The 16,281-nt window shown below is 38.4% G+C and overlaps 1 protein-coding gene and 1 non-coding gene across 4 annotated transcripts in view; one reads left to right on the top strand and one right to left on the bottom strand.

Annotated features, from left to right (window-relative positions):
• Uvrag (UV radiation resistance associated) overlaps positions 1–16,281 on the bottom strand; it is a 300,747-nt gene that overhangs the window by 249,581 nt on the left and 34,885 nt on the right. For 2 of the 3 annotated variants that reach the window (XM_090348443.1, XM_090348440.1), the window contains exons 3-4: positions 12,174–12,208; positions 1,907–2,068 (exon numbers count right to left, since the gene is read on the bottom strand). In XM_090348443.1, the coding sequence (XP_090204569.1) occupies positions 1,907–2,068; positions 12,174–12,208 (197 nt within the window). The remainder of the gene's footprint in view (positions 1–1,906; positions 2,069–12,173; positions 12,209–16,281) is intronic. The other variant, XM_090348441.1, reaches the window with a different exon arrangement.
• LOC150053513 (U6 spliceosomal RNA) lies at positions 4,964–5,071 on the top strand. Its single transcript, XR_016538191.1, has one exon. It is a non-coding gene; the product is annotated as a U6 spliceosomal RNA (small nuclear RNA).

Raw genomic sequence — 16,281 nt, 5'->3', positions numbered from 1 at the left:
GTTTGGGCCAGGCATCTGAAACTTTGTTTCCAAGAACATGACTAAGATAATGTATGCAATTTTTAAATAACATGACTAAGATAATGTATGCAATTTTTAAAAGTAGAACTCATGAAAGTAGAGAACAGAATAGAGGTTAACAGGAACTGGGGTATAGTGATGGCGTGGGTAGGTACTAGTCAAAAGATATAATCTTTCAGTTTAAAATTCAAGAAATCTTCTGGCATCTATCCTGAACAGCATGACCAGGATATTACAAGGACACCTGCTCAGCTATGTTCATCTCTGCACTATTCACAATAGCCAGGTGATGGAAACAACCCAGATGCCCTACTGCAGATGAATGGATACAGAAAATGTGGTATATATACACAATGGAATTCTACATAGCCAACAGACAAGATAAAAAATGGCATTCGCAGGGAAGTGGATGAATCTAGAGCGAATCATGCTGAGTGAGACAAGTCAAGACCTAAGGAACAGGGGCCGGGAGTTTGGCCTAGTGGTTAAAGTGCTTGCCTAGCATGCATGAAGACCCGGGTTCGATTCCTCGGTACCACATACATAGAAGAAAGTTGGAAGTGGTGCTGAGGCTCAAGTGGTAGAGCTCTAGCCTTGTGAAAGTCCAAGGACAAGTGCTCAGGCCCTGAGCTCAAGCCAGGACTGGCAAAAAAAAAAAAAAAAAAAAAAGACCTAAGGAACAAAAGGCGCATGGTATCCTTAATATGCAGTTATTAAATCCAAAGTGTACAAGAGCGAGGACTCAATAACTGCATACCCAAAGCTATGGACATGGTAATGGAAATACAAACATAACTATATAGACAAAAAAAACTATGACTCTATAATCATAATGTTTTATTTCATAAACTGATATGTTTCTATGACATACAAACCGTTAGCCTAATTTTGATTAAGTTCTAAAGACTAAGTCCCAGAGAATGTAATTAGAGATTTCCTCCTTGAACAATTGTTTGTTAAACTTGTCATTTAAAATATGATATAAACATAAGCCATATAATTAATGATTGTTATTCTTAAGGTACTATGTTATCTCTCATCACTTCTACTGTCCCTTGGTTATCTCATATCGTTACACTATCTCACTTTGTTACCTGATATATCGGATATATTTGTATTTGGTTATCTGAAATTGGATAGGGAATGGGGGAAAACAAGATGAGGGGTGGGAGAGGGGGGAGGAAAATGGGGACCATGACATGTGAAAGGGTATCAATGTGTGGGAATTAAGGCACCATTTATCTGGCAAATATCATGTAACCCTTCTATTAATTACAATAAAAAATATATTAAAAAAAATTCAAGAAATCTATTGTAGGGTCCTGTAGAACGTGTTTGCTTACCCTGAGGAAGGCCCTGGGTTCAATTCCCAGCACTTCAAAGAGTAGAATAGAATAAATAAATAAATTAATAAAAATAAAGCAAATTGAGGTACGGAATATTCCTATTATAAAATAAAGAATTGTTTATTCGGAAAACATCCAGGATGTTCATAAATAAATACTGTTCTCAACAACTTGTAGCTCCTCCTATTCCTGGAATAACCCAACTCTTCTGGTCAAAATAGATGTGACTAGTGGTGTATTCCATATTCCAACTTAATTTCTAGATTCTATAGGAGAATATTCAACAAAGAGACAAAACAGAAAGTGAGACTTTACATTTACATACATTTACTTTACATTTACATAAATGTCTTGAGTGAAAAGCATTATTTTTAAGGAGGCAGAAACTCAGACATAATAACCATAAATAAACAATATAAGTAAATAGCCACAGAGGTCTCTCTCTATAATAAAGAATATAGAGACAGAAGAATCAATAGGAAGGTTAGACAGATTAATCTGAAGATGGCAACCACCTGACATCACAGTCTAAAAATTACCTGCTGACCCAAGTATTTCAGCCCATCCAAATAGACTTTCCATTCAATCAGCAGCTGGTAGGTGTCCTCCTTTCCACCCCAGATCTTTACCACAAAACAAGACACAGATGTGTCAAGACGGTCCGGCATTATTCCAAAATCAAGACTCCGCCAAGTTGGATTCTGTGGGTGGAAATTGAAACATACTTTAGGAAGACTAACTTATTTAAGGTTAGGTTTACAATTATTTCAATCATTTTGTCTTCAAAACTAAATAAACTAAAGTGTACCTTAAATGAAATATGCAGAAGATTAAACACAAAGATGATAATAATGTATAGTCATTACTAGAAGGAGTATATATTTCTGTCTCTCACTGACATAACTACACATGGTAATTCACTCATTCACTCAACACTTCTGTGAAAGCCAACACATAAACAATGCTTCCAGAAGAACCTCCAACTTATATAGCTGGGCTCAAATATCTATTTAAAATAATCACATCACTGGGGATATAAATCAATGGTAAAGTATTTGCCTAACATGTGCAAGGCCTTGGGCTCAATCTCCAACACTGCAAAAACAAAATAAATAAAAAACAATTGTATTATTTCACAGAGTCAGTAACAGAATAATGTGAAAGGTTCCACTGTGTCATAGGGAGAATAATAAACTAAAGCAACAGGGACATCAGAGGCTGTGAAATTTGACTTTTAAAAGGAAAAGTAGGATTTCACCAGATTCAAAGAAGGAATTCCAGGCAAAGGAACATGATACACAAGGGCTCAGAGGTGTGAAATGACAAAGTGGTAAAGAATTGACAACAACTCTTGGCAGGACCAGGACAACACAGGACTAAGGGCAGAAACAAGGACTGAATAAACTGAAGGCTGTTTAATGCCTTGCCAAGCAGGCAAGACTTTACTTACAACATGTGGAACCATTGAAAGGTTCTAAAGTTAAAAGAAATGACAAGATCAAATTTATGCTCTAAAAACAAATATTTCCATCTAGATAATTCAAACATTTTGAAAAGTCAAACTGTGAAGGGGTTTAATAACAAAGATAAATTAATTATAGTACATTGACTATTGCTTCCATATTGTTTTCTTGCAATAAATGTTGCTAAATGAAAACAAACTTAATTAAATATAAAACTTTTTAGCCATGTGCGTGGCTCATGCCTGTAATCCTAGCTACTCAGGAGGCTGAGATCTGGGGATTGCAGTTCAAAGCCAGCCCGAGCACTAAAGAACATGAGACTCTATTTCCAATTAATTACTAGAAAATGGGAAGTGGGGCTCTGGCTCCAGAGGTAGCCTTGAGCTGAAAAGCTCAGGGGACAGTGCCTATGCCAGAGTCCAAGCCACATGACTGACATACTGACATACATACATACATACATACATACATACATACATACATACATACGTGCATACGTACATACGTACGTACATACATACATACATAACATTTTCTTTGTTTGTTTGCTTGTTTGTTTGTTTGGAGGGGGAATTGGCACCAGTCCTGGGGAGCTTGTATTCTAGGGCCTGAGCCCTGTCCTTGAGCTGCTTTTGCTCATGGCACGTGCTCTACACTTGAGCCACAGTACCACTCTGCTTTTGAATAGTTTATTAGAGATAAGAGTTTCACGAATTACCTGCCCAGGCTGGCTTCTAACCACAATCCTCAGATCTCAACCTCCAGAGTAGCTAGGATTGCAGGCGTGAGCCACCAATACTTGACTTTGTGAACGTAAATGTTATTCAACTAAGTAAATGAACTTAAATGTTACACAAATAAGTGAATCAAAAGGTCTTTATAGAAGGGTAACTTAAATGGTTTTGGCTTTGTGCTAGGTGCTTTCCCTAAGTGAGAAGGGGCTGGGGTAGGCACCAAATCTAGAAGGGAGTAATGGATACCTGGCATGAATGTTACATGCAAGAACAATCCTGTGATTCATTTTTTGCAATCAGTCTCAGAGCAACAAAAGTCCATTCTTACTATGATCCCAATCTCTACTCAAACTAAAAACACCCAATGGACATATGTTAGAACTGCCTTGCTACAGACCAGGCTGAATTGTCTCCCTTCCTTTTTTCCCCTCTCCCATCCCTAACATGCTCTGTGCTGTAAAAGAGATAAAACTGTGAACTGAGGACCATACTGTTTGTTGACATGTCTGCTAAAGCCAGATGCTGCAAATAAATAAATAAATAAAATAAAATAAAAAGCCCTTTCCTGTAACTCAAGATTCCGTTTCTATACAAAAAGAGCCCTCCCTCTGCTCCCATCTTGCCCCACTCTAGAGACAAACTACCCCAGACTTCTGCCCCACCTCACTTCACTTTCCTGTGAAGAGACCTTCATGGTAAGGGAATTGTGCCATTTCTTCATGGTCACCCTTCTCAGGTTGAATCAAATAAAACCTGTTGGTCTTTGAGTTTCCGTCTAATCTTTTCTTTACCCATACTACTAATACTTGAAATACTGCATTAATATTTCCTAGTATGATGCTGAAACCCAGAACAAACCTAAGAATGTGAAATATTCCCTTACAATTATCTCACTATAAATGTTTTAATAACCCTGCAAAACAAGGGCAGAGTTTCATTCAAATATGAAGATAGCTAAACATTTAAAGTTTAGGAATAGCTATGTTGACCTGCACTACAAGAAATGCTAGTTCTTCAGGATGAAGAGAAATGGTACCAGATGGAAACCTAGATCAACCAGAAGGAATGAAGAGCATTAGCAATGAGAAATATGTAAAGTACAAATATAAATGCTCAAGGTGAGGAAAGGGCAGCCATCATTTCTAATAATGGCAGGCTAAGCAATCTTCCAATAAATATGCCTGGCTAGAATATTTTTTACATAGTAATAATCATTAACATTACAGAACAATTTCCAAACCAAGAAGGAAAGAATTCAGGGGCGGGGGGACGGGGGGAGAGGGAAGTAGCTATCTAGCAGTCTTTTGTCACTTTCACCTTGAAACCACTGCCAAACCATACAAACTTGGTTCTGGAGGTCTTCAAGAGAGACAAGGACAAAGCTCAAAACCTAGACCCAGTGCTCACTTCGGCAGCACATATACTAAAAACTGGAATGATTCAGAGAAAATTAGCATGACCCCTGCGCAAGGGTGACACACAAATTCATGAAGCATTCCATATTTTTCTGACCTGGTATATTGTATATACATCTATTTATTTGAAATAGGGAAGGGAAGGTGGAAAACAAGGTGATTGGGAGAGGGTGGGGGGAGGGAAATGGGGACAAAAACATGTGAAGGGGTGCGAGAAGTAATGCACCTGACGAATGTAACTGTAACCCCTCTATAAATTACCCTTGCAATACAAAAAAAAAAAAAAACTTCGGGCCCAGAGTTTGGCCTAGTGGTAGAGTGCTTGCCTAGCATACACGAAGACCCAGATTTGATTCCTCGGTACCAAATGGTAAAACTCTAGCCTTGAGAAAGTCCAATGACAGTGTTCAGGCCCTGAGCTCAAGCCCAGGACTGCCAAAAAAAAATAAATAAATAAAATAAAATAAAAAACAAACAAACAAACAAAAAAACCCTAGGTTCAAGCTAAAGCCCAACAAGTCCAACAAGTCCCTCCAAACTGAGCTCCAACCACAAAAGCATTACACTACATGGTGCATAAAATAAAACTAAATTTTAACAACCTCCTACCCACAAATGTCCCTAGGGAAGGCTGCCATGAGGACTAGGGAGAAATTTCCCTACAGGAAGAAATTGCACAGAAAGCAATTGTTCAGATGCTGAGCATGGTGGTAAAAGCCTGTATTTGCAGGATTTGGATGCTGAGGCTAGAAGATAGGCATTTTAAAGCCAGTTTGGGTCACATATCAAGATACTCACAAACAAAAGAAAAGAAAAAAAAAGGAATAAATGTGTGAAGAGAAATGAGAAAACAAATATGGATGGAGAAAAGATCCAAAAACATGCATGACAGAATGAAAATATCTGATAGCTATTTAGTAAATAATTCCGAGGGAGAAAAATGGATTCAACAGGGGGACAAAGCGTTATTTAAGAAATAGTAGAAATTGGACCCAGATGCCCTACTGCAGATGAATGGATACAAAAAGTGTGGGGTGTATACACACCTACACACGTACACACACACACACTGGAATTCTCCATAGCCAACAGACAAGATAAAATAATGGCATTTGCAGCAAAGTGGATGAATCTAGAGCAACTCATGTTAAATGAGGTAAATCAAGACCAAAGGAACAAAAGGCGCATGGTATCCTTAATAGTGGCTATTAGATCCAAACAGTACAAGATCGATGACTCAATATTTGCTGCGTACCCAATGTTATGGACATGGTATTGGAAATATAAACACAACTACATAAACATAAAATTTATGACTCCAGAGACATAATGTTTTAATGCATAGATTAATATGTATCTATGAAATACAAACCCTCAGCCTAATTTTAATTATGTTCTAAAATCTAAGTGCCAGTGACTGTATATAGAGATTCCCTTCTTGAATACTTGTTTGTTAAACAAGTGATTTGAAATATGATGTAAAAATCAATGTTAATAAATTCTTTAATAAAAAAATAGAAAAAAATAATAGCAACTGGGTTGGAAGGAGGCTTAGAGGCAGAGTGCTTGCCTAGCATGCATGAAGCCTTGGGTTCAATTCCTTAGTACCACCTAAACAGAAAAATCCAGAGATGGCACTGTGGCTCAAGTGGTACAGTGCTAGCCTTGAGCAAAACAAGCTCAGGTACAGTACCCAGGCCCTGAGTTCAAGCTCCAAGACTGCCCCCCCGCAAAGAAAAGGAAAAAAAAAGAAATAGCAATTTCCTAGACAGGAGGAGGAGGAAGAGGAAGAAGAAGAGGAGGAGGAGGAGGGGCAGGGGAGGGAGGGGCAAATCTAAAGGAAGAGGATTTTTTTTAATATATATTTTTTATTGTAATTAATAAAAGGGTTACACGAGGGCCGGGAGTTTGGCCTAGTGGTAGAGTGCTTGCCTAGCATACACGAAGACCCAGGTTCAATTCCCCGGTACCACATACATAGAAAAAAGCCAGAATTGATGCTGAGGCTCAAGTGGTAGAACTCTAGCCTTGAGAAAGTCCAAGGACAGTGCTCAGGCCCTGAGCTCAAGCCCGGGACTGGAAAAAAAAAAAAAAAAAAAAGGGTTACATGATATTTGCCATATAGAAGGTGCATTAATTCACATACATTGATACCCTTTCACATGTCTTGGTACCCTTTACCCTCCCACCCACCCCCATCTTGGTTTCCCCCTTTCCCTATCAAATTTCAAATAACCTAATACAAATAAATTCAATATATCAGATAGGAAGAGGATTTTTAATATTGTAGAGCAGTGCAATAATCTCCCTCAAAAAAGCAATAGTAAAAGTAGACAAAACTATCCAAACAACAATTTCAGGGCTCTAGATATCAAAAACGGCATATGTTTATGTTTGTTGTCAGTCATAGGGCCTGGATGCTGTCCCTGAGCTCTTTTCCTCAAAGCACCACTTTGAACCACAGAACTATTTCTGGTTTTTCTGGTGGTTACTTGGAGATAAGAATCTCACTTTCTTGCCTGTGCTAGCTTTGAACCACAATCCTCAGATCTCAGCCTCCTGAGCAGTTAGGTATGAGCCTCCAGCACCTGGTCCAGTTACTTATTTTTTAAAAACCAACCGAACAAAAAAACATACTGAGTTCAGATTAAGAACTGGAGAGTGGTTGCCCTCTTACCTGGAGCTGCTTTTATCCCTAACTCCAACTCAGTCTGTGAAGTTTTTCTAAATGGGAGAAGGGGGCAAGTTAGACCCATGAGGACAGACTATATTTGAAATGGAACATGGAAAACTCTAAGCTGAGAAGCAAATGGAAGAAGACCAGCTTAACCATTCAGGCTGAGAACAGTGGCAGAATTTGAATCTGGCCTGTAAATTTTGATTTGTTTAGGTTTTGTTTCTCCACATTAAATGATGTGAGAATTTAGAACAAAAGGGACCTTAAGACACTGTCAGTAATTCCCTTAGTTTAGATCTCATAGTCACACTTGAAAACTTCAGAGTTCAGACTCGTTCTTGCTAGTCTGATTATTAGTTATTGGCAAAAATAAAGCATGGCTAGGCACCAAGGCCCCATGCCTATAAGCCTAGCCACTCAGGAAACGGAGATCAAAATCATTACATACAAACAACCTCCAAAAAGCTAGAAATATAGGTGTGAGACTGCTAGCCATAAAAAAAAAAAGTATTGTGCCTGGCTTTCAAGTCTCAATAATAGCAGAAAAACAAAACATAGGGGGAAAAGGGAAAAAAAAATATGAGAAGGGGTATCAATGTTCGAGAAGTAATGTACCCACTATCTGACGAATGTAACTGTAACCCCTCTATACATTACCCTGACAATAAAAATTTATTTATTTATTTATTTATTTATTTTTTGCCAGTCCCGGGCTTGGGCTCAGGGCCTGAGCACTGTCCTTGGACTTTCTCAAGGCTAGAGCTCTACCACTTGAGCCACAGCACCACTTCTGGCTTTTTGCTATGTGTGTGGTACCGAGGAATCGAACCCAGGTCTTCATGCATGTTAGGCAAGCACTCTACCACTAGGCCAAACTCCCAGCCCCCCAAAAAAAAATTTTTTTAAGAAAAGAAAAAGGAAACGTAATGGAACAGAGTAGCCAGGAAAGAATTGGCCTTCACAGGTTTACTCAGCTCACCATCTAGGGCTTGAAAACCTTACAGCCTGGAGTTCTAGGCCCAGCTCTCTAGTTCCTGCGCTTGGGGATGGGCCTGTTCCCCTCAGGATCCCCCTTCACCATCCCAACCTCACAGGAATAATTGCAATCAGCTGTGAGCCATAATGTGGCAAGTACTGTGCTTAACATTGGTGATCATGCAAATCAGGAAGCTCCATTCAACAAAGAGACAAACAATATCAGGGTGGCCACCTACTTTACACATTGTAGAAAAATGTTAAGACTAAAAGGGAACTTTGAACTTATCAGTTTAAGCTTTAAAATGAGGAAGTTGAGGTCTCCGGATAGAGCCCTTCTTCTTGTTCTCTACCCTCAACTGCAGTTTTCCTAGTTAATGTTTCTTTCACCACCAGGTTTTAGTTCAAACATTTCTTCCTCAAAGAAGATTCTCTCCACTGCCAGACATTCTGTGAGCCTGAGACTTTTTGCTTTTCCTGACAGATAATGTAGTACCCTGGAGATACAGTAAATATTCAAATACTGAATAAACAGAAATGTCCTATACCTCCTAACTATAAGGTCATTTAGGAGCAAACAACCCTCTCTATGTTCCCACAGGAACCTGTGAGCAGCTAACTTAAGGTGCCTGCCATGACACATCACCATGTTTTTCTTACCTATTCTCCCTCCTCAAAGGTAGAAATTTCTACCAGTGTACTTAATCTCTCCAGTAACTGATACTCAGTTATTAAAGTCTAAGTGCCAGGCACCTTGCTTCCAATGAAACTACTCATTTTTACTTTATCATCACAAAACCTAAGAGTCCTGTGCACTAGACAGTATAATCCTAAAATTCCAAAGGAGAAACATTAAGTAACTCACCTAACTTGTTACAGTTTGTTATACCTGGAGCAGGAAGACAAGCTTTGTAACTAATTCTAAAGACATGAGAAAACTGGATAACTTTCCTAGTAAGATACAAACCTTAGCAGGAAAAGCAGAAAAGCAACTTCTCTTGAAGGACAAGTCTCGCATAGCTGATGTTCCTTCCCCATGGAGATTCTAATCACCAATTAACAACTAGAAAATGGTAAGTGATGCTGTGGCTCAAAGTGGTAGAACACTAGCCTTAAGGAAAAGAGCTCAGGGGCAGCGCCCAGGTCCAGAGTTCAAGTCCCATGACCGACCTCCAGCCTCAAAAGAACATCTAAAACAGTCAAACACTTGGGGGAAAAAAATGCTTCCCTGCAATAATTTGTGAGAAAGTATAAATTAACGTCATAATACAAGGATTACACCAGAATGGCTCTAAGTACTATCAAACTTAGGCAAGAATAATTGAACAACTAAAAAACTCATACTGCTGATAAGATAAATGGCACAAATACTTTGGCAACACAGCATTGACTGTAAGAGCAGAGCTCTGGGGTGGAGATTGTATTAAACACTTTTTCCCCTCTTCTGGAATGGGGCTTGAACTCCTGGGCCTGGGCACTGTCCCTGAGTTGTTCAGCTCAAGGCTAATGTTATTCCACTTTGAGCCACAGAACCACTTCCAGTTTTCTGGTGGTTAATTGGAGATAAGAGTCTCACCGACTTTCCTCTCCAGAGTGGCTTTGAACCATGATCCTCAGATCTGTTTCCTGAGTAGTGAGGGTTACAGGCGTGTACCACTGACACCCAGCTTAAACAGTTTTTTAAAAAATATATATTTTATTGAAATTAATAGAAGGGTTACATTATATTCACCAGACAGAAGGTGCATTACTTAATAGACATTGCTACCCCTTCTCATGTTTTTGTCCCCATTTCCCTCCCACACCCCCGCCCCTCATCTTGTTTGCCCCCCTCCCAATCCTATTTCAAATAAACAAATAAACATATATACAATATATCAGATAACAAAGTAAGATACTGTAACAATATGAGATAACTAAAGGACAACAAAAGAGATGAGAAATAACATAGTATATTAAGAACAGCAATCACACATTACATGGCTTTTGTTTCCATATCCTGAAGATCCTTTCATTTAGCCTCATCTTATATGACCTTTAATACTTCATTATGAAAGAAATCAAAAGGCTCTGGAGGAGAGAGGTTTTCGAAGTCATTTCATGTGGATGAATACATGGCCCAGGTTTCCTTTCTAAGCCAACGCAAAAGTAATACAGCAAAGCTATTGTCAATCTTCTCATCACAGACTTTCCTTCATACTTTTTCAAAATAGCTGCCAGACAATGAGCAATGATTCCTAAGTTGGTACATGCAGATACAGCCAGATACAGCCTGCCACATTTCAAAGAGTTTACTGCCCCATATTTTTACTATGCAGATGTGGGTCACTTTGAATTAATTTTTTTTTTTTTTGCCAGTCCTGGGTTTGAGCTCAGGGCCTGAGCACTGTCCTTGGACTTTCTCAAGGCTAGAGCTCTACCACTTGAACCTCCACCACTTCTGGCTTTTTTTCTATGTATGTGGTACCAAGGAATTGAACCTAGGTCTTCGTGCATGCTAGGCAAGCACTCTACCACTAGGCCAAACTCCAGGCCCCACTTTGAATTAACTTTTTAAACCAATTTCTAGGAACTTTTTAAGGGCTAATATCTAGGGACCTAATATATATTCACTGAAAACCCTGTGTCAGACAGAATATTAGGATCTTTATAGCATTAAAAAAAGTTCACTACAATGGGGCAGGAAGCATGGCCCCTAGCATGCATGAAGCCCTGGGTTCAATTCCTCAGCACTACATACACAGAAAAAAGCAGAGAATGCTAGCACTGAGAAAGCCAAAGGAAGCCCCAGGACTGGCCAAACCAAACCAAAACAACAACAACACAAACAAACAAACAAACAAACAAAAAACGGGTGCTGGTGGCTCACACCTATAATCATAGATTCAGGAGGCTGAGACCTGAGGATCACAATTTAAAGCCAACCTGGACATAAAAGTCCTTGAGACTCTTATCACCAATTGACCACCAGAAAACCAGGCCCTGAGTTAAAGCCCAGGATTGGCAAAAAAAAATTCACTGCCAGCGTTGGTGGCATGGTTCAGGTGATAGAGTGCCGGTCAACAAGCAAAAATGTCAACAGACCAAGTTCAAGTCCCAGTCTCAAACAAACAAAAAAAATCACTGCTGGCTGGGTATCAGGGGCTTACATCTGTAATCCTAACTGCTCAGGAAGCTGAAATGTGAGGATCACAGGAAAGTGAGCCTCTTAGCTCCAATTAGCTACCCAAAAAAGCCGTAAGAGGAGCTGTGGCTCAAGTGGTAGGAAGTCATTAGCCTTTAGCAAAAAAGCTCAAGACCCTAAATTCGGAAGGAAGGAAGGAAGGAAGGAAGGAAGGAAGGAAGGAAGGAAGGAAGGAAGGAAGGAAGGAAGGAAGGAAGGAAGGAAGGAAGAGAGGGAGGGAGGGAGGGAGGGAGGGAGGGAGAGAGGGAAGGGTCAGTTTGCCAATTTTCCAGAACACAATAACTGAACCATAATTCTTAATAATTCTCCTAAAATAAGGTTCACAGGCTTGATCATATAGCTGTCAAAGTAAACTTACCAAGGAATTCTTAACCACTTCACTTCTATAAAATTCTGAAAAAAAAAAAGAAAAAGAACAATAAGTAAAATGAAAGAAATGAAGCTCATTAACTCTTAATACTGTGACCTACTAAATTATTTTGACATTGAAGAGATCTCTTGGTTTTCTTTATAAAAAAATAAACATTTTTAAAAGGTTACGTGATTTTTTTGTTTTGTCCGTGGGTCATGGAACTTGAACTCTGAGCCTGGGCACTGTCCCTGAGCTCTTCAACTCAAGGCTACCACCCTACCCATTGAGCCACAGCACCACTTCCAGTTTTCTGGTGATTAATTAGAGCAAAGAGTCTCATGGACTTTTTAGTGCCCAGGCTGACTTTGAACCATGATCCTCAGATCTCAGCCTCCTGAGTAGCTAGGATTACAGGCATGAGCCACCACACCTGGCTAGATTAAATGTTTTACAAGGGAAAAAAAAAAACAAAAAAACAAAGATGAGAATCTTTCTCATTTAATGTAATGACTATTACCAAACTACCTCCTTTTACACATATTCTAATTTGAACTCTTAAAAACTCAAAACTCTGCTTCCTTCCCTATGCCACTTTGTACAACTGATTCCATCTGTTTTGTCGTCCTCAAACATCTCTAGTGGATATCCCTGTAATAGTAGCTCAGTGAAACAAACACTCACTTAGTAACCCCATAACCTAAGCTCTCTAACTGTCCCCAACATTGCACTTCTATAATTTCTATAAGCTCTTTTCTTCACTGGACAACTTACAAATTAGACAAATGATTGAAGGGTCTGTGTAAGCATTAACATTTCATGATTGAACAAACTTAGATGTGTGTTGGTAAACGTTACAAAACTCAAAGACAAAATTAAAATGTTATTAGTTGCAACGAAGAATGGATCTCAACAACTGTCCAACATTCCCTCTGCAAACTTTCCAACTTGCCTCCATGTCTCCCTGCACAAACACTCCTGTATCTTTGTGCTATTTTCACCTGACATTTCCTATGCGATCCACACTTCACTGACAGGGATATGGATTCTTTTCTGGAGAGGAGGAAGGTGTGCAGAAGATTTGAGGTGATATATGCAGAAACCATTTTTTCTACCATATTGAAATTTATGCCTCACATATTCCTTCCCTAATACCCATGAGACCAACAGTGTTTGCTCTGTAAAACTTTTTTCTCAATCCCTAAAATAATCCCAGCACAGGCTAGACAGATACTCCACATTTTAGCAATTAAAAAATTTCACTCCATATTTTATCAATTAAACAATTTCACAGCCTTTGCTTACACCTAACTTTTTAACTAATGAACTTAAAAAGATTAAGAGCCAGGTGCCTATGACTCACACCTGTCATTTTAGCTAAAAGATAGTAGTTCAAAACAAGACTTTTCTAAGTACCAGAGACTCCAAGTCTAGCAAACTACCTAACTAGAGGCATGGCTCAAGTGGTAGAATACTAGCCATGATTAAGCAATTCAAGAAAAGACCTTCAATCCCCACACCAAAAAGAAAATAAAAACTTAAAAAGAAAAAAGATTAACCTTACAAAAGTACAGCTGGAACTAAAATGAGGTAGAATATGTCAGAATTATCCACTAATGCCTATTGTTTAAAAAACTAAAACAAAAAACATCACGCCTCAGAAACCTTGTATGCTGCATTGTGTAATAATGATAGTAATATTATATTGTTGTTTAGTGTCTTCTGTGTCTGTTTGCAAGTATTTATGCACATTAAAACTTCATTTTTATAATATATTAATAGCAGCTATGCATTTGTTAAGATTAATTTTGCAATTGTGATTTTTATATTTATTGGCATTTTATGTGCAACTATAAATGAGCAAATATAATTTTGCTCAGATGTGGGTTTTTAAGGTATTTTATTTTTATGGCTATTTCTATTTTTCCTATTTCTAACGTTAGCAAACATTATGATTTTGTGTCAATATACCATTCAGCTGTTTGCATTTTTGCCGATAAATCATTAACACCATTCTCTAAAAAAAAAAAAAAATAAGAATAGCATGCCTATTATTAAATAGTGAACCCACCAAAACAAAACAAAACAAAACAACCTCCTAGAAGCCAGACACTGGTGGCTCATGCCTGTCATTCTAGCTACTTCAGAGGCTGAGAGCTGAGGATCAAAATTTAAAGCCAGCCTGGGCAGGAGAGTCCTTGACATTCATCTCCAATTAACTATCAAGAAGCAGAGCTGTAGCTAATGGTAGAATGCTAGCCTTGACTGAAAAAGCTAAGGGAAAGGCCCTGAGTTCAAGGGTTAGTACACAATAAAAAAATAAGCACCTTTATAAACACTCGTATGGGCTGTTTTGTTAAAGCACTTGCTGAAAAGCATACTACCTACATTACTTAATCCTTGTCTTCCAGAAAATACCATCACTGTTGTTATTATTATTATTTATTGAATTATCAGAGGAGCTTGGGATATAGCTAAGTGTCACAGTACTTACATGTACAAAGCACTGGATTTAATCCACATTTTATTTTCAAAAAAAAAAATTTAATAAGAATAAGGTAAACAGGGCCAGGAGTTTGGCCTAGTGGTTAAAGTGCTTGCCTAGCATGCATGAAGACCCGGGTTCGATTCCTCGGTACCACATACATAGAAAAAAGCCGGAAGTGGTGCTGAGGCTCAAGTGGTAGAGCTCTAGCCTTGAGAAAGTCCAAGGACAGTGCTCAGGCCCTGAGCTCAAGCCCAGGACTGGCAAAAAAAAAAAAAAAAAAAGAATAAGGTAAACAAATTCCTTCATTCTTTTGAATGTTCCTTAATCTGCAAAGTATCTAAAAGGTTCTTACCAATCAAATCTCTGAGAATGTTTGGATGACTGTGCAAAGAAACCAAAGTAAGCAACTCACCTTCTGATAGACCCTCAATAGAGGAAGACATGTCAACAAAGGGACTATATAGGTTAAGAAAAGCACAATGCTGAATATGAGCTCATTTCTAAGCCTGGGCCTACAATGAGCATTGTTCTTTTAAATCTAAAATATTGACAATAAAATTAGCAATATGGTTCAAAAAGTGAACGTTGTATTTATAGCTAACAAAAATTCCAGTATGCTTTGTGATCTACACAGGTTCACTAAATTTTTAGTGCTACAGTTCGTTCACCTTTTAAAGGAGAATGGCACCCAGAAAATAACAAGGTTATTATGAAAGTCAAATGAAGTATAGTTAAAGTAACTTATAAAACTATATTGCTCATTAATAAATTGTATTAATTTTTATTTTATCAAGTTCTACAAAATTATTTAACAAGCAGATCTTCAAACAGTTAGTGGCTCATGCCTATAATCCTAGCTACTTAGGAGGCTGGGATCTGAGGATTGCAGTTCAAAGCCAGCTCAGCACAAAAGTCCTTGAGACTCTCTAACCACCAGGAAATCAGAAGTGGTGTTGTGGCTCAAGTGGTAGAGCACTAGCCTTGAGCTGAAGAGCTCAGAGACAGTGCCCAGGCCCAGAATGCAAGCCCCACAAGCGACCAAAAAAAAAAAAAAAAGTTATCATCCAAGACCTGTTTGTATATGAATAGGACTATTAACTACAATTGCTCTGCAGATATCCCTGTAAAGAAATATAGCAGTCAGGAGACTGAAGACACAGATGCAAAGGCACATTGTGGCTATTATGATGAATTCCATTTGTTCAAAGTATTACTACTGCCCAATCTCATTCAAAACAAAAGAAATGTAAGCTTCAACTAACCAGTGTAACTATGTGTATCTATCAGATTGGCAAAACTTCAGTAGTTTTCAGCCTATAGGTGAGGCTGGGGGGAGAAGGTGTTCATACAGAAAACTACTCCTAAGGAGGATAGTTGTGAACTATCTTCCAACATAAAGGCTACATGATTTTCTTTGTCCCAGTTCCCACATCTTGGAATTTACCCCATAAGTATGCTAATACTCATATAAAATAAGGTAGTTGCAAAGTTATAACAACAATGCTATCTATGTATGTAGTAAGAGACTAGAACAACTTCAATTCCCAGAAAAAAGGAGCCAATTAAATAAACTATAGTACAATTATTCAATGTAAATATATCAGAAAACACAGCTAGGCACCTGTAACT

Source organism: Megascapheus bottae, chromosome 16 (genome assembly GCF_031878675.1).
Source record: "Megascapheus bottae isolate mThoBot1 chromosome 16, mThoBot2.hap1, whole genome shotgun sequence".
NCBI lineage: Eukaryota > Metazoa > Chordata > Mammalia > Rodentia > Geomyidae > Megascapheus > Megascapheus bottae.
This window is presented reverse-complemented; position numbering and strand designations above follow the sequence as displayed.